Genomic DNA, 26,603 nt, shown 5'->3' on the forward strand with positions numbered 1-26,603 from the left:
GAGGCGGTTGAGCATCAGATCCAGTCTCACCGTGAGGCCCATCAGAAACAGATCAGCAGCCTGAGAGACGAGCTAGACAACAAGGAGAAACTCATCACTGAGCTCCAGGAGTATGGGAACACATAACATACACACACACACTCGGCGCACCCATGCGCAGACACACACAATTCCATGAGGCCCATCACACACGACATATGGAACAACAATTTGTTAGTTAGTTGCTGGCTCTGTCTCACTATCTCTATTTGTGTCTCTCTAGTCTGAACCAGAAGATCATGCTGGAACAGGAGCGTCTGCGGGTGGAGCACGAGAAACTCAAATCCACCGACCAGGACAAGAGCCGCAAGCTGCACGAGCTCACGTGCGTAACCACCCATCCATTTGCCTTACACAGTTTGCCATCGTACATACACAATCTATATTCGCACACTATCATTTGCTCTTAGCTGAATCACCAATGTCTGCAACCATATGAAAAGCTGTGATGTGGCAATGCAGAATCACTGATCTGGTTGTGTGTGTGTTTTACAGGGTGATGCAGGACAGGAGAGAGCAGGCCAGACAAGACCTGAAGGGACTGGAGGAGACTGTGGCTAAGGAGCTCCAGACTCTCCACAACCTCAGAAAACTGTTTGTTCAGGACCTGGCTACCAGAGTCAAGAAGGTACAACACACAGTGTTAGCTTTTTACAAGCTTTTAACTTGAAGAGCGAGAGCTGCATATCCCCCCCCCCCCCCCCCCCCCCAGTGAACAACCACTGTATAGCCTCCACATGGTCAGAAGTATGATTTTGATATCATGGATGGTCAGTCCTCGTATCCATAGCTCGGTCTATGAATTTGAAAGTGGTTCCATTTCTCCAGCACTATCCCTTAGCTTTTTAACAAAACAGTGGCGGGGTATGCTTTTATTGTTTGAACTGCAGATTTCTCCTTTAAATGTCATACCCCGTCTCTTATCAGCTTTGTTGCGTCACATATGATTATTTCCCCATACGCTTGTTGTTTTCATACCACAATTCCGCGTTGAAAGTGTATGGGTCCATGAAAGGCACCATTTTGCTTTGTTAATTACTGTTTCTCAATGGTTATTTAAAACTCAAACTTGGCTTTAATGGTGCCTTTCACTGAAAATGTGAGTGTTTGTGTGTCTCGTAAATGGAGAGCGAATGACAAGTGTAATAAAAGTAAATGTTCTGTAATAATGTATGTTTTCTGCAGAGCGCTGAGATGGACTCAGATGATACAGGGGGCAGTGCTGCTCAGAAACAGAAGATCTCCTTTCTGGAGAACAACCTGGAACAGCTTACAAAGGTCCACAAACAGGTAAACAAACATACACCTTAATACATATGTTAGTGCTCCCGTGGCAGAGAAGTATCCTGCTGTGATTGAATGGTGTGGTTTACTAAAGTCAGTAAGCCAGTACAGACCACAGCCCTTTAATGTAATAGAAGACACAGCCATGCCAAATTACTCCCAAGATACATGTACTCTTCTGTCAACACAAATAGAAAAGATACAAGGGACAACTGTAATGTGACCAATAATTAATTAGTTACGGCATCTCGCTCTCTCTCCCCTTGTTCTTCTTCCTCTAGCTGGTGCGTGATAATGCAGACCTGCGCTGTGAGCTTCCTAAACTGGAGAAGCGTCTGCGTGCTACGGCTGAGCGGGTCAAGGCACTGGAGTCGGCCCTGAAGGAGGCCAAAGAGAACGCCGCACGCGACCGCAAACGCTACCAGCAGGAGGTGGACCGCATCAAAGAGGCCGTCAGGGCCAAGAACATGGCCAGGAGGGGCCACTCTGCTCAGATCGGTGAGGAACACACACATATGCATGCATAAAATCACACACATGAATTCGCACACACAACTATACATACAAAAGTATGTGGCCACCCATTCAAATTAGTGTATTCTGCTATTTACGGTGAAATACACTAATTTGAAGGGGTGTCCACATACTTTTGTGTATATATAGTGTGTGTGAATTCATGCGTGTGATTGTGTCTCTATGCCTGCATATGCGTGCATAGTTACGAGATGACGTAACTGATTCATTGTTTCAGTCACATTAGTGTTTCACCCTGTAAAACACACACACAACCAGATCAGTGATTCCCCGTTGCTGACAGGTGTATAAAAACGAGCACACAGCCATGCAATCTCCATAGACAAACATTGACAGTAGAATGGCCTTACTGAAGAGCTCAGTGACTTTTTAAACGTGGCACCTTCATTGGATGCCACCTTTCCAACAAGTCAGTTCTTCAAATTTCTGCCCAACTAGAGCCGTCCAGGTCAACTAGAAGTGCTGCTATTGAAGTGGAAATATCTTGGGGCAACAACGGCTCATCCATGAAGTGGTAGACCACACAAGCTCACAGAACGGGAACGCAGAGTGCTGGAGAGCATAGCGCTTAATAATCGTCTGTCCTCGGTTGCAACACTCGCTACCGAGATCCAAACTGCCTCTGGAAACAACATCAGCACAATAACTGTTCGTCGGGGGCTTCATGAAATGGGTTTCCATGTCCGAGCAGCCGCACAAGCCTAACATCACCATGTGCAATGCCACACGTCGGCTGGAGTGGTTTAAAGTTTGCCACCATTAGACTCTGGAGCAGTGGAAACGTGTTCTCTGGAGTGATGAATCACGGTTCCTCATCTGGCAGTCTGACGGACAAATCTGGGTTTGGCAGATGCCAGGAGAACGCTACCTGCCCCAATGCATAATGCCAACTGTGAAGTTAGGTGGAGGAGGAATAATAGTCTGGGGCTGTTTTTCATGTTTGGGCCTAGTTTCAGTGGAGGGAAATCTTAACTCTACAGCATACAATGACATTCTAGGCGATTCTGGAACGCCGACTGCGAGCCAGGCCTAATCGCCCAACATCAGTGCCCGACCTCACTAATGCTCTTGTGGCTGAATGGAAGCAAGTCCCCTCAGCAATGTTCCAACATCTCGTGGAAGTGGAGGCTGTTATAGCAGCAAAGGGGCGACAAACTCCATATTAATGCCCATGATTTTGGAATGAGATGTTTGTCGAGCAGGTGTCCACATACTTCTGGTCATGTAGTGTACATATTCACACTGTTTTAAAGGTTAAATGCTAGCTTTTTATTGAGAGAAATCTGTCCTATAATATAATCTAGGACTGATGCTTTTATTGGTCTGTAATACTGGTACATAACATTTGTACATTTTGGTAATTTAGCAGACGCTAAATAATGACGCCATTAGTGTTCCTTTGATGGTATGTAACCAGTGCTGTGCCTCTGACCTCCCCAGCCAAACCCATTCGGCCTGGCCAGCCCCCTGTGGCGTCTCCCACCCACCCCAATGTCAACCGGACAGGACTCTTCAACAGCCAGCCCACTGGCATCAGAGGAGGAGGGGCCAAGCAATGAGTGGATAAGAGGTAAGTCAAGGGCCTTTTCTCAATTGCATACTCCTCTCACCTCCATTTCAAAACCCATTGGAAGAGAAGGTCAAAGGCGAGGGACCACTGGCTTTCTCATCCAATAGGTTTTGAAAAGGAGGCAAGGAGAGAGGACGCGAAGAGTATTCAATTGAGATTCTTCCAAGGCCTCTGTGTACTGAGCCAATCTAATGCATTTCAGGGAGTTCTGTTCGGGCGGGAGTAAACATTTTGAAACCGGAAGGCACTACCTGAATTTGTCCAATAAGAACACAGATATCAATTTTCCGTTGCAAAACGTTTTTACTTCGGTGTGCCCTACTGAACATGACCCTGTTTTATAGACAAGCCAATAGATGGCAGCAGAGCTCACATTAGTATATATTTTTCTCCACTTATTTTGTCTTCTGTCTCTTTCTGTCAGCTTCTGAAGAAGAAGATAAACATAATCACAGTCAGATGAAGATGCAAAGATCACCCACAGGAGCTGGCATTCCACTTGACAGAACTGTCACATGGGACAATTCTTCCAGTATCAACGTTTATTTATATATGTATAAGATATATATATATATATATATATATATATGTAAGAAATAGACACAGGCTGTACAGTTCTTTTTCATGATTCTTTTTGTTTTCATGTATGAATGAAATTGGTTTCCTTACAAAACAAAAGAGAACACGGACAGAGAACAAACAAAATAAAATAAATGGTGCAATCTTGGCGCCTGGCGAAATGAACATGTAATTAATAATGCGTAGCTCTTCCATTTTATCTATCGCACAGCAGTTTGTCCATTAATGTCCTAAAAGTTTGAGTCTGCATTGTGCCAAGTTTAAATGTATGTCGTCGCAGGTTCTCTAAAAACAAATAACACACTAAAAGGTTGGAATCCATTGAGAAGCATCCTAGCCTGATTTTTATGTACAGTATATCATCAAATTATCCCTCCTGTCTAGATCAATACAGCTTATTTTAAAGTTTAAAGGTGCAAAAACACACTACTGGCCTCTATTGTACAGTTAGAATAAGCACTGAACTGTTTTCTCTTCACTTTGACATTTGTTTCTTTTGGGGCTAAAATGCTGTGGTAGAGCACATCTTCAGGACCATGCACCAGTGATTGACAAAAAAAAGTAATTTGCAAAGGTAGTGCACTAAATGGGGAGTAGGGTGCCATTTGAGTCATTCAGTTTTTAAAGAACTGTGAAGAATGGCAGACAAATGCAAAAAATGTAGATTTTGTCATGTATTACAAAATTAAGCTGCTTCAATATCATACCTAAGTCCAAGATATCCAGTCAATGTTGATATACTGTATGATGAAATTATAATGGTCGACGGTTTCTACAATGGTCTAAGGTTTCTTAGCTATGTATATCAATATTAGCATATGCAAGTGACTTGTATGTCATTTGGGGAAAAACTGCAAAAATGCAACACCCATGTGTACCTCTATCAAGGAAGAGAAAAGTATATCGGTGGAAGGGTTGCTTCTTGGACCACAAAAAGATTGTTCTAAATGGTTGACTGATCAGGTCTAATCATGAGTTCCTCCTTTTATTCCTGATGCATTTCACAAGTTGATGATTTTTGGCACTGTGCCAGCTATCCCTCCACTGCATCTATTAAATGAAAATGCTCTATCTGGAAGATGACGTTTACACACATGTCCTGTAACGAAATTAAAGAAATGGGATGACCTGATTTTCCATTGGTCTTTGTGGAATAGTTTGAGACACAAGGGGCCATGAAATATTTACCCCTACACTTGAGTTCGACCAATCATGAGTTTCATTATTTTGATGTGCGCAAATTTTGTTTCTGTGCCTACTGCCGATGCATAGTCGATAGTTTGGGCATACATTGGAGGGATTTTCTGTTTTTCCTCTTTTTCAACTTTTTTCTTTGTCTGTGTGCCCAAATCTGTCAACATGAGTCACCGACTATTCAACAACCCAACTTTTTCATATTCTGACACAACATTGCACAGGCTAACGAAGCCAGGCTTGCTTGGGGTGGTGAATTCGGATATGCGGCTACACTCCAATGTCCAAAATACACTGCATTGCTTCATTCGAAGTAAACTTTTCTCCTAATTGCGCATTGGGATGAAGTGTCTAGTGAATGAGATTACATTCTAAGTGGTATGCTAATGCAGATATAGGAATAGAGCCTATGTCTTATCCAAGTAGTCAGTCTTCATAATGCCATCCTTCCAGTACTACAGTAGATGGATGCCATCTGAGTTATTTACTGCTGTGCTGGCTGTAAGGTAGGGTATGAGGTTTAGACTATTTGTTTTTTACTTCCTAAATTATGTTTTTTGTTTTGTTTACCATTGTTATTGATTTTCTTTTTGTATCCTCCATCAGAAAATGAAATGATCCAAAATGTCTTTCCCATAATGTGTAAAACAAACTGATGCATCTGCATAGCAATGACCGTAATAGTCCAGTGCTGTAAAGACCTGACTAAAGTGAGTGCAATGTGGATCATGTTATTGATGAGGCATTGCTACTGATCAGTTATTGTGAGGGAGATGGATCTGCATCTAAAACAAAGTAAACATACTAAAATGAACAGAAGTCTCCTGGCTTTTGGTTTGTCATTTATCATTATCAGGATGTGATCTTTGAAGTTGAAATTTAACCTAAAGCACTTTTTAAATGTATCTTGGATTATAACTGTAACCTTCCCTTAAGGAGCTATTAAATGCCATCTGTTCCTTTTCTGCAACAAAAATAAAACAAGTGAAGCATCGCTGGAGTTGTGTCTTTGGGTTGTAAATCAAATGATTGTCGGAACTCATGGGGTCTTGCTAGAATGGTTGGCATTGTCTTTATGATGAAAATGGTGTGTATTATATATAGCCCTAGGGAAATTGATGCATTGCAGTGTACCATATCATTATCAAGTGCTTTCTGTAGCCTTGCTTCCCAAGTTTTTACCCTGGAGATGAAACCAATAGTCTCAGAGAGAAGATCGTGCACTGCTTACTCATTTATTATGGTCAACGTTTGTTTCATCAGGAAATGGAAGGAAACGCTCTCCAAGGTGCATGAATTGAGAACTGACGTGAACAGGAAATTCCGCAACTCTTACAGGCTGACTACACCGCTCGCGTCGCGTGCGTGAGCTTTGCAAAATACATTTAGAAATCTGTTATTCGATTATTGCACCCACACTGCTGGCACGCCAACGTGCATCTGCGTTTCCAAGGGCAAAATAGAAGTCAGTTCTATTTCTGTTACAGGCTGAATACACTCCGTGTGCGCAAGCGTTGCAAAATACATTTAGAAATCTGTTATTCAATTATTGCACCCACACTGTTGGCGCAAGTCAGTAGAAGGGCTAAAATAGAAGTCAGTTCTATTTCTCCCATCTCCTCATTGGTTTATAGAAGCAGGTACCCACGTGCCATCTCATTGGTTATACCCATGTGGGTGACTGAAAGACGGAACGAGGTCAGTGGCGGTAATGCACCTAATTTATGAAAGTTGCCAATTGCAATATAAAGTCAAGAGAAGAAAAAGCCTGGAAAGAGGAGAGATGACTGAAAACGATTCGGTTGACCGTTTTATGTGTGGATGAATTGGCGGAGTATAGGACCTTGTGCATTTCAGGTAAAATAAAAAATCTATGTTAATATCTCAGGACAAATTAGCTAGCAACAGCAAGATAGCTAAAAAGGACAAATTAGCTAGTAAGTGCAAGCTAGTTAGCTAAATTGCCATGCATGTTTAATGCTTTTCGACCTGTCCCCAAAATAATGTAATTGGTTCATAATTTGTTTTGATATTTTAACCTGCGTGTAGTGATCGCGTTTGGTGTGGGGGGACAAAATACATTTATGCACGATGGCGCACCCGGTTTGGGTTCCGTTAGAGAACTGTGTCAAGTTGATAAACCTGCTTACTGTTAAAAGTGAGCGTTCCCCTTTGTGGTTGGAGTTTTAACTCACAGAAGGGAGATGATGGGATCCATATCTCCTACAGAGTCCCTACACCTTTGATTAAACAGTACATGTTGTGAAAAAAATAATGATTGCCCATTACTACCAGTAGGTTACTTCCATTCAATGGGCTGTTGAATGCACTGGCCCATTCACACCAGCAGAGCACGCTTTGGTACTGTCACTCGGGAGATCTAAATACTAGAATAACGGTATCTGACGAGTGAAAGGCAAATTATTGTACATTTTGGTGTTATGTTTTCAGTAATTATTTTACTCAGTCAGCTGTACCAGGACTAAGAAATAAAGGCATTTTAATATTGCAAATCCAAAATCCCCCTTAATCTATTATTCAATCATTAGATAATTGTGGGGGCATTCTTGAAATGTCTGTCACAGATTTTGATGGTAACAGATGGTGGGTGACTCAAGAAACCGAGATGGTAAATTATTCATTAATATGAGCTCTTTATGGAGCTCAGTCTTGAAGATCACCAGACAATTCTATTTGCCATTACAACTTAAAGATACCTATAGATATCAACCCCAGCACTTTAAATTGGATATAGTAGCCTATAGGCTAAACCAAGAAACCACATTGGTTACAAATGAAACTGTAATTTGGAACAAATAACCTATTTGCACAATTAAGAGCAGTGATTGAATTTCTTAAAAATAAATCCAGTGGTTGCCTTTTGCAACTGGTGCAGCACTGCAACTGAGAACGGTGAGACGATGGACCACGAGAGGGCAAACTAGGGGTATCATCCATCATACTTGGCAGACAGACAGGCGGATGGGAGAAGAATAGACCAACGCAGCGCTCACAAGCGATAGCACCACAACTGGGTGGAAACGAGGCAGGGGGTGGTATGGTTGAATATCGAATGCCAGCCTACTATATTTTAGCAGTTTATAACACTGAACTATCTGGATGAAAAGTTCCGCTGAAAACAACCGCCGTTGACTAGCATATTCTTTGGAGATAAAGAAGATACCATTCACAAGGTGTGTAGGCTACATATAATTTGTCTGGCTATCCGTTATTTGTAATCGCAAAACCGCAGATACTAGCTATTGGCTACTTCCGAAGTTACTTTGTTGCAATACATTGTTGCGAAACAACTGGCTACTTTTGTTTCTTCGACCTCGAACGTCTTAAAGAGAAGTGCACTTAAACATATGCTGCTGTTATGGTGTAGTAACTTAACTGTTTCTATAAACGTACGGAATTCTATTTGATACTTAGACTACAACGCACTCGTGGCATAGGAGGGTGCTGATATTGTTTTGGTTGTCTATCCTTTGGTTTTCACGTGATAAGCCTATTGGCTGCATTTCTGTGCTACACAATGCTTTCTTAGCATAGATATTTGTTATGACAATTATTCCTAACAGGTAGCCTATAATACTGTGATATTACATCTTCGTGGTTCGGGAATGAGCGTTTCTGTCTCGTCGGGGTATTTTGTTGAAACTGAATATGGATTAAACTCCATTGTTGTATTTCAAGAGTCTTGGAACTCCTTTGGCCGAGGGACTCCCCCGGGACACCCCCAGATTTCCCCTATAAGGCAACAAAACCCTAGGCGTCCATGGTTTGGATAATTAACTTATTAACAGGTTAGAATAATTACGTTAAGGTTAGGAAAATAGTTAGGTTAGCTACTCGTAAACAGTCGTGGCGACATCTGTTTCGAATAGAACCACACTGGGACAAAGGCATGTAGAATCTCACGGTATTTGAACGCTTGTGTGGCCATCAAAGCACAGATGATATAATAGTAATCCATCCCTCATCCCCAGACCGTATGACAGGTCACCCAGTATGTGTAATTAGTTATTCTTTATAATAATAAGAAGAAATATTGTTCTACATAGCAATTCTCAGCAATCCATTGAGTGTGTGTTTAGCTGTGGATGAAGAGTGCATCACAATATGCAGATACTTTAGATCTTGCTGGTGCGTAGCATACAGGTGAACTGAACGACAAGGTAAGCATGAAGTGTTCCCTATTATAGGCTGTATGAGAGAGGGCAATCGAAATAAAAAACCAAATCAAATGTTATTCATCACATGCTTCGTAAACAACAGGTGTGGACTAACAGTAAATGCTTACTTATGGGCCCTTCCCAACAGTGCAGCGAGAAAGAAAATCGATAAATAATAGAAAAGTAAAACATGTAATGATGGATAACTTGGCTGTATACAAGGGGTACCAGTACCAAGTTGATGTGCAGGGGTACGAGGTTATTGAGGTAGATATGTACACATACTGTAACTAGGAATAAAGTGACAGATAATAAACAGTAGCAGCAGCGTATGTGATGAGTAAAAAAAAAAGTGTCAATGCATATAGTCCGGGTAGCTCTTTGGTTAACTATTTAACTAACTATTTAGTAGTCTAATGGCTTGGGGGTAGAAGTTGTTCAGGGTCCTGTTGGTACCAGACTTGATACATTGGCATCGCCTGCCACGTGGTTGCAGAGAGAACAGTCTGTGACTTGGTTGGCTGAAGTCTTTGACAATTTTTAAGGCCTTCATCTCACACCGCCTGGTATATAGGTCCTGGATGGCAGGGAGCTCGGCCCCAGTGATGTACTGGGCCGTCCGCACTACCCTCTGTAGTGCCTTGCGGTTGGATGCCAAGCAGTTGCCATACCAAGGCGGTGATGCAGCCAGTCAAGATACTCTCATAAATCATAGTCATCACTCACCACTCTGTGGTATAGCCTAGTGTCTGTCACTCACACTCACTCCCAGACCACTGTAACTACCATATATCTATTATTGATGGGAGTCTGTTGTTCACTCTTCAGCAGTGGCTAAATCTGTGTGTTCACGATTCTGTAGATGAGAGGGACATCCTTCTTATAGATACAGGCATACAGTCATGCCTTGGGAAAAGCACCTGCTTTCTCCTGCCTGTGTTTCAGGATGTCAGATTGCAGTGGAGGCAGTCTGACAGGCTGTGTGTGGGTGGGTGGGGGTGGGGGGGGTCAGGCTGTCCTCACCTGTGTTCCTGTGAGGTTGGATAATCGTGTTAACACTGTGGATTTCCTATCCAGTCATATTCTGTTTCTGATCCTGTGGACTTTAAAGTTGTTTTTGAAAATTAATTGTTCCTGGAAGATCCTTATTTACTGACATGTCTGGAAATAGCTTGTGACATCATGCTAGGGAAAAGGGGATACCTAGTCAGTTGTACAACTGAATGCATTCAACTGAAACGTGCCTTCCATGTTTAACCCAAACCCCTCTGAATCAGAGAGGTGCAGAGGGCTGCCTTAATCAATATTTTGGTGCCCGGGGAACAGCCTTGCTCAGGGGAAGAACGACAGATTTTTACCTTGTCAGCTCAGGGATTCGATCCATCAACCTTTTGGTTACTGGTCTAACACTCCTACCCACCTGGCTACCTGCCACCCCTGGTATTGTCTGCTGAAAGAAACTTGTAATAAAGTAGGATTTAAAGGCAAGTGTTGGTGTGGTGAGTAGTAGTGTCTGTTTGTGTGTAATTGCCATTCAGACAGAGGGCTGTAAAGTACTCTTTTTGTATGTTTCAGGTTTGTCTGAATGGGATGAAGGTAGAAATTAATGTTTTGGTCTGTGATGAAAGAAGGTACCATCACGGTCAACCTTAAACAAAAATAACCTTTGGTGGTCGGCAAATATAACCAACAAATAATGCCGTCAAATGCTTAAAAACATAACTGAAACCTTTCTCTATTCCCTCTCTTCCTGAAGTCTAGGGGAGCCCAGTGAGAGATGTCGATCCCCCCCAACTTTCTGATTCTGAACACCACCTAAAGGTCAGAGGTTAAAGGGTCAGCGGTCAGGGGTGGTCAACACCATCATGGCTGACAGTGAGGGGCTTGGCGGCAGTGGGGTTGATCTGCCCATCCTCGCACCGGGCCAGGTGTACGTGGAGGTGGAGTACGACTATGAGTACAAGGCCAAAGATAAGATGATCTCCATCAGGCAGGGGGAGTGCTACATGCTGGTCAGGAAGACCAACGAGGACTGGTGGCAGGTACGGAAGGAAGAGGGGATGAAAGCCTTCTATGTCCCAGCGCAGTACGTCAGGGAGGTGCGCCGGGCGCTCATGCCCCCACCGAAGCCCCTCGTGTCGGGTGGGATGGGTGGGACGATCCGGGTAAAGCCTACAGTTCTGGATATCTGTAGCGCGTCCAAAGAGAACCTCAACAACAGGCCACCTCAGGAGATGTCTAGTTTTGGGAGTCCGTCGCCCACCTCCACGCCCTCGCCCTCTTGGGGGCACGTCACCCCGCCTGCTCTGCCCAAGGATGCCAACCAGAACCCGGAAAGCCCACGGCACAGCAAGCCCCCTGGCGTAGCCGATCTGGTGCTCCTACACAACAACAATAACCATCACCACAGCAACAACTCCAAGTTACCGCATATGCGGGCGGACTCTCCGCCTCCCAGGGCCCCCAACAACCACCATATAAACCACAGCCAGAGCCATGACTCGGACCGGACTCCCTCCTCTCCTGGGGACTCCCCGGGAGAGGGGTCAGAGAAGCTCCAGAATGACTCGGAGTCTGGAGATGACCTGAGCAGCAGCTCTACTGAACACATGCAGGTAAGAGACAGTATAGTATGATGCTGCTGTTCTTAAATGGGAAGCGATTATTACAACCCTTTCTCTATCCATCATCCCTTGCTAGCAGGAAGACACTAGCGTATGAGTGTCCTTCCCATCTCTCTCTCTCTCCCTCCTGTCAGAGTAGATGTTGAGTGATGGAACATCTCTCTTCCACTGTCTCCTGCAGAGCTGCCTTCATTCATCAGCCCCCGTGGAGAATGTGGCTTTATTCCACCCTATTGCGTTGAATACTTTTTGCCAGATTTGACAAGAGCAGCAACAGTTGCTGCAGGTGCTTATTATTAAAAAAAACACCATTACACTTGGATCTAGGGAATCGGTTTCTGTTCTGTTCAGCAAGCTTTGGCACAGATTAGTTTTTTGGGAGGGTGGATGTTTCTCCTCTGTATGTGGTTGGGGGTGTTCATAGCACCGCTGGTAAAAATGTAGGGTCTTCTAATTGAGTGTGATTTGTAGGACAGACACAGGGAGATATACTGGAGAGACATGTTGGTCCATCAGGCAGGTTTTGGATGTGGTTGCTGATAAGGTCAGTTTCGAAGGGGTCAACTTCAACTGTGAAATAGAGCACTGATGATTTTGGAGCCAAAACCTTACTTTGAACTAACAGGTCGCTCTCAATGGCTCTTTGAGCCTCAAAGTCTAGAGCAGAGGACTACGTGAGTCATGTGTCATCCTCAGCAACAGCATGTATGTTACTCAGTGGTGAAAAAAGTAAAAGATAGAAAATGACTCAAGTGAAAGTCACCCAGTAAAATACTACTTCAGTAAAAGTAACATCTCATTCCAAAATCGTGTGCATTAATATGGAGTTGGTCCCCCTTTTGCTGCTATAACAGCCTCCACTCTTCTGGGAAGGCTTTCCACTAGATGTTGGAACATTGCTACGGGGACTTGCTTCCATTCAGCCAGCATTAGTAAGGTTGGTTCACTGGTGTTGGGCAATTAGGCCTGGCTCGCAGTTGACATTCCAATTCATCCCAAAAGTGTTTTGATGGGGTTGAGGTCAGGGCTCTGTGAAGGCCAGTTAAGTTCTTCCTCACCGATCTCGACAAACCAAACTCAGTTTGGTCCGTCGGACTGCCAGATGGTGAAGCTTGAATCATCACTCCAGAGAATGTGTTTCCACTGCTCCAGAGTCCAACACCACTCCAGCTGATGGTTGGGATTGCACGTGGTGATCTTAGGCTTGTGTGCGGCTGTGCAGCTATGGAAACTCATTTAATGAAGCTCCCAACAAACAGTTATTGTGCTGACATTGCTTCCAGAGGTAGTGAGTGTTGCAACCGAGGACAGACAACTTTTATGCGCTATGCGCTTCAACACTCGGCGGTCCCGTTTTGTGAGCTTGTGTGGCCTACCACTTTGCAGCTGAGTTGTTGTTGCTCCTAGACGTTACCACTTCACTATAACAGCACTTAAAGATGACCAGAGCAGAAATTTGATAACCCGTTGTTGGAAAGGTGGCATCCTATTACAATAGGATGCCACGTTGAAAGTCACTGAGCTCTTCAGTAAGGCCATTCTACTGCCAATGTTTGTTTATGGAGATTGCATGGCTGTGTGTTCGATTTTTATACACTTGTCAGTGGCTGAAATAGCCAAATCCACTAATTTGACGGGGGTGTCCACATACTTTTGTGTATATATAGTGTATGTTTAGTGAGTCGGCCAGATCAGAGGCAGTAGGGATGACCATGAATATTCTCTTTATGTGTGTGAATCTTCCAGTCCTGCTAAGCATTCAAAATGTAACAAGTACTTTTGGGTGTCAGGGAAAATGTATGGAGTAAAAAGTACATTATTTTCTTTAGGAATGTAGTGAAGTAAAAGTTGTCAAAAATATAAAAGTGAAGTACAGATACCCAAAATAACTACTTAAGTAGTGCTTTAAAGTATTTTTACTTACGTATTTTACACCACGCTGTAAAGACCTCACAGCACTGAAACCCTAATTTCCTTCCCCTCTTGAGATTAATCATGTAGCACTCCTCCTCCCACCCTTATGACTCATCATCATCAGGCGAGGCCCATCCTCCCGTCTGAGGTGAAAATGAATGAACCTGTGAATAAAATGACAAGACGAGTCGCTCCTGTGAAGGAGGTGGTGCTCTACGCTCTACAGGAAGGAATGGCGATGCTCTGCCTTCTTAACAACACTATCAACAAGGCAGGTCCTACAGACCCTAGTTTTGTCGCACCTTGACTACTGTTCAGTCGTGTGGTCAGGTGCCACAATAAAGGACTTAGGAAAATTGCAATTGGCTCAAAACAGGGCAGCACGGCTGGCCCTTGGATGTACACAGAGAGCTAGTATTAATAAAATGCATGTCAATCTCTCCTGGTTGAAAGTAGAGGAGAGATTGACTTCATCGCTACTTGTATTTTTAAGAGGTTGTTGAATGCACCGAGCTATCTGTCTAAACTACTGGCACACAGCTCGGACACCCATGCATACCCCACAAGACATGCCACAAGGGGTCTCTTCACAGTCCCCAAGTCCAGAACATACTATGGGAGGCACACAGTACTACATAGAGCCGTGACTACATGGAACTCTAGTCCACATCAAGTAACTGACGCAAGCAGTACAAATAGATTTAAAAAACATATAAAGGACACCTTATGGAACAGCGGGGACTGTGAAACAACACAAACATTGGCACACACACACACGATAACATACGCACTATACATACACATGGATTTAGTACTGTAGATATGTGGTGTTGGTGGAGTAGGGGCCTGAGGGCACACAGTGTGTTGTGAAATCTGTGAATGTATTGTAATGTTTTTAAAATTGTATAAACTGCCTTAATTTTGCTGGACCACAGGAAGAGTAGGTGCTACTTTAGCAGCAGCTAATGGGGATCCGTAATAAATACAAATGGATATTGGGGGTTCTTTCTCAATTCAGGCATAGAGTAGATTGTGAAGGCTCTTTGTGGAGCAGGAGGCAGCTGAGGAACAAAGAGAGGGACTGGGCTTGAATAGAAACTAGGTCGTATCAGCTGAGGATCAGTCTGCTCTGCTCTGTCGCCCCACTGGCCGCGGGACCTGTGTTTGTGTGAGGACAAGTGTGAGAATGGTGTGTGTGAGAGAGAGAGTCATGTGTTTGGGCTGGACAAGAGGGAGAATGGAACTGATGGTGGAACATGGTCGTTGACGTTGGACCATGGCGAGGCGGACCACGGTTGAAATTAGAATGTTATGCTAATGCATCCTGTTGAACAAAAACATGCAAAATTATCTTCTGTGTGTCATTCACCAGAATTAACTTTATGCTTGTCAAATTGGCGACCATAATCGTACACATTCGCCCATGTCATTTTCATGTGCATCAAAGGGTTTTAGTTGAATGTTTCTGACAGACTGTGGTGCCAATGGAGCGTATGAATAGCCCACCGAAGGTTGGCTCTTCCAGTGAACTGCAGAGCTTGTTCACTGTCTGGTCAGGTGAAACCTGCTCCGTTTCACTTTGTGGTCTTTAGTCTTTCCTATCTGGCCAGTTGCTATGCATGTGATTGGCCCTGCAGTGCAGCCAACCAACCAACACTTCGATTTCCTGTGTCATTGCAGGGTTACAGAAATAAATCTGTGTATATGTGCTAAACAAAGCACTTTCAGTATGAGCCGAGACAGTTACGGTAGTTATTAGAAGGCTCTTTTCCTCTTTTCTACGCTTCTCCTTTTTCTACCAATCCCATCTAACTTCCCCTTGCCTGTATCCTTCTCGGTCCATAAGAGAGAGAATCAGGTTGTGTGTGTGTGTGTGTGTGTGTGTGTGTGTGTGTGTGTGTGTGTGTGTGTGTGTGTGTGTGTGTGTGTGTGTGTGTGTGTGTGTGTGTGGATTTGTCAGTGGCAAGCCTGTAGTCCGGTGCCAGCTGGTCTCCCTAGCCTAGCTACATTGATTTGATCTGATCAGTGAATGATGGTAAACCTCTGTGTTACCATATTCTCCCTGCCTGTATGGCCTAATTCCCTTCTCTGTAGGGCTCTGTCTGGCTATTAGCTATAGGATGGAGTGGCCTACATTTCCTCGGCTTGATACACAGCTTGGGTTCGTTGGCAATGTGACCTCTGAATCCCACGTAGATACACCCCCCCCTTCTAAAAGCACAGCTCCTATGCTCTTAAAAGATTGGCCAAATAATCCCATTTCCTTACTTCTCAAGACCCTGGCCTGGCATCTGTATGGACTGGTATTTCAGTTTAAATGACACGATGTGGGCCACCCTCATGTTCTCGCTCGCCCTACTACGAAATATGAAGGAGATTCTGGAGCAGAGTGGCTTAAAGACATTTACATTTTTCAATTCACATTATGGCCTTTAACTTTCATTGTGGCTGGCAACACAGCATTTTTGTTCCGCAGCTCAATTTGACCGCAAAATATCACAGCAGTCACAGTAAGCACAAACTATTCTAACCAGATTTCCATCCAACCTTTTTTTGTGTGAGTAAAGTACGTGTTGGATTAAACATGTCATGACAGGCCTGATGGAAACAAAAAAAAAATCTGTAAATTCTCCAAACAAAATACACTAGACAAGGTGAGAGATTTTTGTGTGGGTAAAATGAATTATGCGAATAATGTCGTTGGAAACGCTTTAATGCGCAAATATTGATATAATGACCATCAAATCGAAGTAAACTAGGAATCACGCGATGACACGTTGTGTGGTCTTCCCACTACGACTCGTCGGGAAAGCATTCAGGTTGTTGACCTATAAATGGTGATGAATTTCACAGGGTGGGTGAAAGTGCAAGGTGATGAGCTTGATGCAACTTTCCAATAAATATCTAGGGTCTTATTCTGGTGACATGATAATTTAAAAAATATAAATAGTTTTGCTCTTTTGGTCATAAAATCTCATGATGTAGACTATGCGTGCACTTTTAAAGTGCCCTTGCCGATACCAGAGTGGGCACACTCGCTATATAATGGAAAAAAAACTTTGAGAAAACGACTCAGAGTTGAAAATGCCAAGGAAACCCATTTATCTTGTATGTTTTATTAGGTACATGGGAATTTAACCGCAAAATGTATTTGTATGTGCACTATGTTATCATGCACAGCCTTATCTGAAACAAGTACATTTGATGGAAACACATCAGTGGGAAAATGTGCCTCTTGTTTATATGTCGCTTTTTGAATATTCGTATGAAAATCTGTTGCCAGTTGGATGGCAACCTAGCTACTAACAAACTTTTCTTTTAAGACATATTATACTATAGAATAGGGCCTGGACGATACCATTATCGCAATATTCGTTTTCCACATGGGGAAAAAATGAAAACACAACGCAGATTTAACTCTTTGGTTCTTTAAAAACCTGCAGTTTGTAAAATATTGTGTGCTATAGCTTGGAAAATAAATACATGTGACTATATGACAACATATAATGATGTTTGTTTCCAACATTAGGGCTGTTTTACAAAAAAAAATTTATCCGCCTCGTTTTGTTTCCTTGCTACGATACTAACGAGTATCGCGATGTAGTCGCGGTCCTACTATTGAATAATGCAACCAAACCATATTACACAATTTACAAGCATGTGCAGACAATTAACGGGTTTATTTTCTCTTCTGTAGGCTACACTTTTTAGCTTCAAGACAAAAGCACAGAGTTGCTAACATGTCTTCATTAACTAATGTTAGCCTATCAAAAATGAGCCGCATCATTACAACAAAACAGGCTTAATTTTTATCCATATCATGCAAATCATTACATGTGGTAAAAGCAAATTGCGACGGAACTTGGGTCTAAGTGAATTCACTAAGGAGTTGCGACGAGCTGTTTAAAAAAAAATATGGAAAAATGGAAGCCCAACACAAAAAAAATGCCTCATGATTTAAGGTGCACAATTAGTCTGTGATTGTCAGATCAACTGTAGCCTACTGGAAATAACCCCAGCTGCTGGTAGACTCGAGAAGCCTATACGCTCTGTTTTCATCTGGGCCAGGGGAAGTGTAATGGCATGTTTTTATAGCCTAAGCTATGCATGTATAGTCTAAAATAGGCCCATTTGTTTGTGTTCTGAGAAAATGTGATACAATTTGGTTTCTATTCAAACTTCGGGTGGCTAGGCTCTATAGACTTTTTTAAATCCAAAATGATTGACTGGAATTAATCAATCAACACTAGTGATGACATACTGTATGAGTATCTTTTTAATTACAGATGCAAAGGCCTAAATGATGCAACATTGCGTACAGCAATCTCAACCCTGTTAGTTTTTGTCCAATCGCAGTTGTCTCTTTGTCTGTGTAAAGGGTTTTAATGTTTTCATCCTCCCTAAATTCAGGAGTTTTTCTGATATAAAAACAAGGACCAGATTTTTTTTCTAATCGGGTCAATATGTGTTAAAAAAAAAATATATATATATATTTTTTTACTCCTGGAAAAGCTCCTGGCCATAGCGAGAATGAAATCATGAATATCCTGCCAAACAAATCATGAGGTGAATCAGTCTAAACAACAGTACATTGTCCCTCTTCAGCGCTTTTTTTATTAAACCAAATCAAAAGTGCTGGGGCTTCCCGAGTGGCGCAGCAGTTTAAGGCACTGCATCGCAGTGTGAGGCGTCACTAAAGACCCGGGTTCGATCCTGGGCTGTGTCTCAGCCGGCAGTGACCGGGAGACCCATGATGCGACAAACAATTGGTCCAGCGTCGTCCGGGTAAGGGAGGGTTTGGCCGGCCGGGATGTCCTTGTCCCATCGCGCTCTAGCGACTTCTGTGCCGGGCCGGGCGCATGCATGCTGACACGGTCGCCAGTTGTACAGTGTTTCCTCAGACACATTGTTTCAGCTGGCTTCCGGGTTAAGCGAGCAATGTATCAAGAAGCAGTGCGGCTTGGTAGGGTCATGTTTCGGAGGATGCATGGCTCTTGACCTTCGCCTCTCCTGAGTCCGTACGGGAGTTGCAGCGATGAGACAAGACTGTAACTACCAATTGGATATCATGAAAAAGGGGGGAAAAATACAATAATAAAAAAAGTGCTGGAGCAAATGCCAGCTCGCCACACGTTTGCTGGCGGCCCTGTTGTGCTGATCTCTGCAACGTGGATCGAAGGAAATCAATGCTACAAATGAAGATGCATAACCTACAGTTGAAGTTTACATACACTTAGGTTGGAGTCATTTAAAACTTGTTTTTCAACCACTCCACACATTTCTTGTTAACAAACTATAGTTTTGGCAAGTCGGTTAGGACATCTACTTTGAGCATGACACAAGTACTTTTTCTAACAATTGTTTACAGACAGATAATTCATAATTCTGTAAAGACGCTGTCTTTAAAGACGCTGTGAATTTATAATTCACTGTATCACAATTCCAGTGGGTCAGAAGTTTACATACTCAAAGTTGACTGTGCCTTTAAACAGCTTGGAAAATTCCAGAAAATAATGTCATGGCTTTAGAAGCTTCTGATATGCTATTTGAGTCAATTGGAGGTGTACCTGTGGATGTATTTCAAGGCCAACCTTCAAACTCAGTGCCTCTTTGCTTGACATCATGGGAAAATCTAAAGAAATCAAAAAAAAAATTGTAGACCTCCACAAGTCTGGTCCATCCTTGGGAGCAATTTCCAAATGCCTGAAGGTACCACGTTCATCTGTACAAAGAATAGTACGCAAGTATAAACACCATGGGGCCATGCAGCCGTCATACCGCTCAGGATAGGAGACGCGTTCTGTCTCCTAGAGATGAACGTACTTTGGTGGGAAAAGTGCAAATCAATCCCAGAACAACCGCAAAGGACCATGTGAAGATGCTGGAGGAAACGAATACAAAAGTATCTATATCCACAGTAAAACGAGTCCTATATCGACGTAACCTGAAAGGCCGCTCAGCAAGGAAGATGCCACTGCTCCAAAACTGCCATAAAAAAGCCAGACTACGGTTTGCAACTGCACATGGGGACAAAGATCGTACTTTTTGGAGAATTGACCTCTGGTCTGATGAAACAAAAATAGAACTGTTTGGCCATAATGACCATTGTTATGTTTGGAGGAAAAAGGGGCAGGCTTGCAAGCCATTGAACACCATCCCAGCCGTGAAGCACGGGGGTGGCAGCATCATGCTGTGGGGGTGCTTTGCTGCAGGAGGGACTGGTGCACTTCATAAAGTATATGGCATCATGAGGAATGAAAATTATGTGGATATATTGAAGCAAAATCTCAAGACATCAGTCAGGAAGTTAAAGCTTGGTCGCAAATGGGTCTTCCAAATGGTTAATGACCCCAAGCATACTTCCAAAGTTGTGGTAAAATGGCTTAAGGACAACAAATTCAAGCTATTGGAGTGGCCATCACAAAGCCCTGACCTCAATCCTATAGAAAATTTGTGAGCAGAACTGAAAAAGCGTGTGCGAGCAAGGAGGCCTACAAACCTGACTCAGTTACACCAGCTCTGTCAGCAGGAATGGGCCAAAATTCACCCAATGTATTGTGGGAAGCTTGTGGAAGGCTACCTGAAACGTTTGACCCAAGTTAAACAATTTAAAGGCAATGCTACCAAATACTAATTGAGTGTATGTAAACTTCTGACCCACTGGGAATGTGATGAAAGAAATGTAAGCTGAAATAAATCATTCTCTCTACTATTATTCTAGCATTTCACATTCTTAAAATAAAGTGGTGATCGTAACTGAGCTAAGACAGGGAATTTTTACTAGGATTAAATGTCAGGAATTTAGAAAAACTGAGTTTAAATATATTTGGCTAAGGTGTATGTAAACTTCTGACTTCAACTGTATATATGTGATCTATATATATTTTATTTTTGGGTGGTGGGAATAGGCTTCCATATAGTACATCTCAACTCCCCGGTGAATAATACCCACGTTTTCAGTCATACTTTACTTTTACTAATGATTTGCATGATATAAATATAAATTAAGCATGGTTTGTTGTAAGGTAGGCCTACTGTACTTTTAAATTCTAATTGGAGGGGTAATCGTATATTTTTGATAGGCTAACGTTACTTGATGAAGACGTTGTTAGCTTTAGCTAGCACTAACTATGTGCTTTTCTCTTGAAGCTAAAATGTAATGAGTGTGTAGATGAAAAAAAGTCGCAAACTTAAATGGGAGGCAACAGTCATAATATAATGGGCTTAACAGCCAATGTGTATTATTTAACATTACTATTAAAATAGTGCTCACTTGTAGGAATGGGTAATTGTTTACAAGTTTCTAGCTATCCCATAAAGCCTTCAATATTTTAATTTCCTGTGGTTTGGTAACTTCCTATTCTTTGATGGACTCTGGCTGGACTAAAAACGTCTCAAAGTTTGAGGGGTTCGTCTTGCAACGGAGCTTTCAACCGCAAGGGGGGCATTGCATTTCCACTCCATTGTGGACGTCCCTATTGAAATGCATGACATTCGGGTTAACATAACGGGGTTCTTGTGGGTAATGTGAACTTGGCGTGAGAGGTGTGAGCGTATGTACGCTGTACAATGGCTAAACGTGACCACTATCTTACTCCGTAGTCTGACTTTTTTTGATTGGACTATTCTGCTAGATGCTCTAATGATGGGGTTCTCAAGCTTTTTGTGGCCGGGGACCCCTTTTATGACAGCAAATTCATCGCTGACCTCATAATCAGAACACAACTCGAGTTCGATAAAAATACCATACGTGGAGTTTTACTATGACTTCGGCAGTGCATGGCCGGACCAATCAATTATTTAGCCCTGGGAAAGAACAGACCCACCTCTTGGCATCGAAGAAAAAAAATATATTATACATCTCAAAATAGAATGCTGCCCCTAGACGTTCTTTGTTCCAAACAAGATATCGACCTGGCTAGTCAAGACAAATGTTAGGTGTCTTTTTGTAGCTTTCTTTTAGCAGGCTCAACAGTAGCCAGCATATTGCTACTCTTTTCACTATTGAAGGATCCCTTTATAAATCAGTTTCCATAAAATATATAAGCTCAGCGAGCGAATATACAATTTTTGCTCTAGACAGTTTTTACAGTTTGCGTGTGCTGTGTGAAGGCATCAACTCATGTACTGCTTGAGAAATTGTGACTCGCGGGAGCGTGGTGGGGCTTGAATGAATGGCCAATCATATGCTTAAATACAAATAGCATGACTTTTCTGCATGTAGTCTTCTATGGTTTTCAATACTAGACTGTGACCGGGAAGGTAAATGTTGAACTGGAACGCAAGCATTTTACTGAAGTTACTGGGCTGGTTGGGCCAGTGACTGGAGTGATCTACTGGCCTGACAAATGTTTTTACTGGCCCTGTACCAGCAGGCCATCGCATCGGACCCTGATTACACTGTATATACACCCTCTAAATTTATTCCATGGATTCCTTGGGCAAATTGTTTAATATGTTATTAGAAATAGTGGTGTGTGTGTATATATAAAGTGGTAGGCCACACAAGCTCACAGAATGGGACTGCTGCGTGCTGTAGCGCGTACAAATTGTATGTCCCCACTTGCAACACTCAAGAACGAGTTCCAAACTGCCCCTGGAAGCAACCTTAGCACAATAACTGTTTGTTGGGAGCTTCATGATTTCCATGGCCGAGCAGCCTCACAAAAGATTAAGATCACCATGCACAATGCCAAGCGTCGTCTGGAGTAGCGTAAAGCTCGCCGCCATTGGACTCTGGAGCAGTGGAAACACGTTCTCTGGAGTGATGCACACTTCACCATCTGGCAGTCCGACGGACTAATCTGGGTTTGGCGGATGCCAGGAGAATACTACCTGCCGAATGCATAGTGCCAACTGTAAAGTTTGGTGGATGAGGGATAATGGTCTGGGGCTGTTTTTCATGGTTAGGGCTAGTCCCCTTAGTTCCAGTGAAGGGAAATCTTAACGCTACAGCATACAATGACATTCTAGAGGATTCTGTGCTTCCAACTTTGTGGCACCAGTTTGGGGAAGGCCCTTTCCTGTTTCAGCATGACAATGTCCCCGTGCACAAAGCGAGGTCCAACCAGGAATGGTTTGTTGAGATTGGTGTGGAAGAACTTGACTGGTCTGCACAGAGCCCCGACCTCAACCCCATCGAACACCTTTAAGATGAATTGGAACACCGACTGCGAGCCAGGCCTAATCGCCCAACATCAGTGCCAGATCTCACTAATGCTCTGTGGCTGAATGGAAGCAAGTCCCAAGTCCCCTCAGCAATGTTTCAACAGCTAGCGGAAAGCCTTCCCAGAAGAGTGGAGGCTATTATAGTAGCAGAGGGGTGACCAACTCCATATTAATGCCCATGATTTTGGAATGAGATGTTCATCGAGCATCGACACAAAATATAAACGCAAAGTGTTGGTCCCATGTTTCATGAGCTGAAATATAAGATCCCAGAAATGTTCTATGTGCACAAAAAACGTATTTCTCTCATTGTGTGTAACAGATGTTAATCATACTCTCCTTGCGTTGTGTTTAGGTCAAATAAATCACCCCAGCCAGTGGTCCCAGTTGAGCGTTATTTATTATCTGTGATTAAATAGGAAACGGCACGCTAGTTGTGCAGGGCTTAATAATGTTGATGGTAAAATCCCTTGCTTCACATTTTCATACTGGGCATAAATAATATACAAAATATGTGTAAATATCTGTGATTTTAAATATCACAGCACGTTAGTTGTGCAGGGCTTAATGATGTTGATGGTGAAATCTGTAGCATGAAAACAATGATAGCAGTGAGCTTATGTGACCATTTCATAGGTGTATGCTAGCTAACACTTATATACAGCAATCATATACCAAGCACATTCCAGAAAGCCTCTCATTCCCTAACAGGTACCATATACCCACACATGTATAAATCAGGAATGTTTAGCAAACTTGTACACATTGTAAAATAGAATACAGTATTCAGAACGTGACCTAACCCTTGCATCATATTTTCCGAATGGGGAGACCTGACGGTGGCAATCTCTCCCTATCTGCAAGTGGGGCCAATAAGAACACGCCTTATTGTCATCAGAATTGAACCAACCAATTAGTGCTTGAACATTTTTAAATACAAATTTCTTTAGAGGCAAGTGGAAAGATAACCAACCCTGTTACATGTGCACAAAGTTGTTTACATCCCTGTTAGTAAGCATTTCTCCTTTGCCAAGGTAATCCATCCACCTGTCAGGTGTGGCCTATTAAGAATCTGATTAAACAGCATGATCATTACACAGGTGCACCTTGTGCTGGGGACAATGAAAAGCCACTCTAAAATGTGCAGTTTTGTCACTCAACACAATGCCACAGTTGTCTCAAGTTGTGATGTCCACCAGAGCTGTTGCCAGAGAATTTAATGTTGATTTCTCTTCCAAACGTCGTTTTAGAGAATTTGGCAGTACGTCCAACTGGCCTCACAACTGCAGACCACTTATGGCGTAGTGATGGAGGTGGGGATATGGTATGGGCAGGCATAAACTACGGACAACAAACACAATTGCATGGTATCTATGGCAATTTGAATAAACAGAGATACCTTGAAGAGATCCTGAGGCCCATTGTCGTGCCATTCATCCCGCCGCCATCACCTCATGTTTCAGCATGGCCCCATCTTGCAAGGATCTGTACACAATTCCTGAAAGCTGAAAATGTCCCTGTTCTTCCATAGCCTGCATACTCACCAGACATGTCACCCATTGAGCATGTTTGTGATGCGCTGCGTTGATGTGTACGACAGCGTGTTCCAATATCCAGCAACTTCGCACAGCGATTGAAGAGGAGAGAGACAACATTCCACAGGCCACAATCAACAGACTGATTTCCTTATATGAACTGTAACTCAGTAAAATCGTTGAAATTGCAAACATGTTGCATTATATTTTTGTTCTGACCGCAGACCCCCTGCAGTACCTCCGGACCCTGCCATGTGCACCACCATGTGTATCTAATATTGGGATAGTAAAGGGACCATATTTAGAAGCATGTCTATCACCCCTGAAAATACCCCCATATTGCATGTCTTTATGACAGCAACTCCCAATAGAAAGAGGCAACACCACTTCTATCGTATAGCCTCGGCTTCCAGGCTTCACTCAGGACCACAAATAGTGTATATGACATAACTGGTATGAAACTGTATACAGGAGTAAATCCGTGGAAAAGGAACAGCTGGTCTGAGCTGACCCAAGGTCAGATCTATGAATTCCCATGTCTACCGTTATGTATGCTGTGTTAATCTGGTAGCTGCGCTCTCATCTGAGTTGAGGCCCAAATGGCACCCTATTCTCTTTAAAGTGCACTACTTTTGACCGGAGCCCTATTGGATGTAAGTGCTATCAAGAGTAAACTTTGGTTGCATCTCAAATGGCACCCTATTCTCTATATAGTGAACTTTTGACCAGGGTCTAGTGCTCTGGTCAAAAGTAGTGCACTACATAGGGAGTAGGGTGCCATTTGGAATGCAAATAGGGTGCCATTTTGTACATAGGGAATAGGGTGCCATTTGGGACGCATCCATAGAGGCCTAGGCATATGCAGTGAGAGGCTATGGTATAGATCTTTACCCTCCCAGTGGGATAAAAGACTAGGGTGGCGTCCCAGATGGCACCCTATTCCGTATAATAGTGTATTACTTTTGACCTGAGCCTCATAGGGAATAGGGTGCCATTTGGGACGCTACCCTAGTGAACCAAGGCAGAGACAGAAGGCCAGACGGATACAGACATGGTTGTTTTCCTGTTTTGGTGAATCTGGAGATTAGTTGGTCTGTGAACTAGCTGTAAACCAATGACTTATTTACTGGCCATCTATGGATGACTGGAGAGAGAAACATTACAGCGACGTCATGTGAGGGCAAGGAAGACTGCTAGCTAGCGTTGTGCCGTCTGAGTCGTTCTCTCGTCTCACTTTTGCGCCGAATGCCTTTGAGTTAGTTGGGCCTACACATTTACCTCAGTCAGTTAGGCGTTTGATTACACATTTGTGCAAGGGAGAGCCGGAGCAAAGGTTGGGAATCTGCAACAGGGGCTTTACAGGTTACTGACAGACACAGCTCACGTTTGGGCTGGCTTTGCGTAACACTAAACAGACTGTGTTCGTGTTTCATATTCACAGTTGATCGTTTTCTACAGTCAGAAGAAGCAAAGCACCTTTCTGAAAAAAATTGAACCTTGTGTTGTGATGATCTGGCTGAAAGCAGGTTGTGTTTTCATGGTGTTTTATCGTGGAAGGCTCTTATACTTTGCTCTCTAGTCTGTTAGCTGAGTTGTGCTGAGAGTCTTACCTACTTCCCAGACGCCAGCTGAAAAGGAGGCCGCTGCTGGTTTTCCAGTGCATACTTGTCATTCCTGCCACAGTACACACACAAACGTACACATACAGTAGAGGCCTGGCTGTGGGTCCAGTGCATGGGTAATTCAATGAAGCCCTGCTCATCCCTCTGAAGTGAAGCAGCAGAGCTCACTCTTATCCAATATTTAACCTGAGCAAATAGTACATCAAATTCTAGAGCTCTCTCTCTTGGCTTCTCTTTTTCTCTCTCTTTCACTCTCTGGTTCTCTCTCTTCTGCTTCTCTCTCCTTCTCTTCATCTCTACCCCCCCTCTCTTTCTCTCTCTGGTGATGAGTGATATCGATAGAATGTTGTCAGTGGTACTCT

At 43.1% G+C, this 26,603-nt stretch overlaps 2 protein-coding genes across 8 annotated transcripts in view; both read left to right on the forward strand.

Moving 5' to 3' along the window:
* The window catches only part of LOC139532057 (kinesin-1 heavy chain), a 40,072-nt gene extending 33,878 nt beyond the window's left edge, over positions 1–6,194 (forward strand). Inside the window, exons 19-25 of the mRNA XM_071329170.1 lie at positions 1–110; positions 263–364; positions 535–667; positions 1,225–1,329; positions 1,605–1,821; positions 3,298–3,427; positions 3,852–6,194. Coding sequence (XP_071185271.1) covers positions 1–110; positions 263–364; positions 535–667; positions 1,225–1,329; positions 1,605–1,821; positions 3,298–3,416 — 786 coding nt within the window. The 3' untranslated portion in view covers positions 3,417–3,427; positions 3,852–6,194. The remainder of the gene's footprint in view (positions 111–262; positions 365–534; positions 668–1,224; positions 1,330–1,604; positions 1,822–3,297; positions 3,428–3,851) is intronic.
* A 732-nt stretch (positions 6,195–6,926) lies between these two features.
* LOC139532058 (rho GTPase-activating protein 12-like) overlaps positions 6,927–26,603 on the forward strand; it is an 89,669-nt gene continuing 69,992 nt past the window's right edge. For 2 of the 7 annotated variants that reach the window (XM_071329171.1, XM_071329176.1), the window contains exons 1-2: positions 8,112–8,394; positions 11,135–11,993. In XM_071329171.1, coding sequence (XP_071185272.1) covers positions 11,244–11,993 — 750 coding nt within the window. In that variant the 5' untranslated portion in view covers positions 8,112–8,394; positions 11,135–11,243. Of the gene's footprint in view, positions 7,058–8,111; positions 8,395–9,359; positions 9,382–11,134; positions 11,994–26,603 lie in introns of those variants that run through there. The other 5 variants (XM_071329177.1, XM_071329178.1, XM_071329172.1 and 2 more) reach the window with 4 other exon arrangements.

This window comes from Salvelinus alpinus, chromosome 10 (assembly GCF_045679555.1).
Source record: "Salvelinus alpinus chromosome 10, SLU_Salpinus.1, whole genome shotgun sequence".
In the NCBI taxonomy this organism is placed as follows: Eukaryota; Metazoa; Chordata; class Actinopteri; order Salmoniformes; family Salmonidae; genus Salvelinus; species Salvelinus alpinus.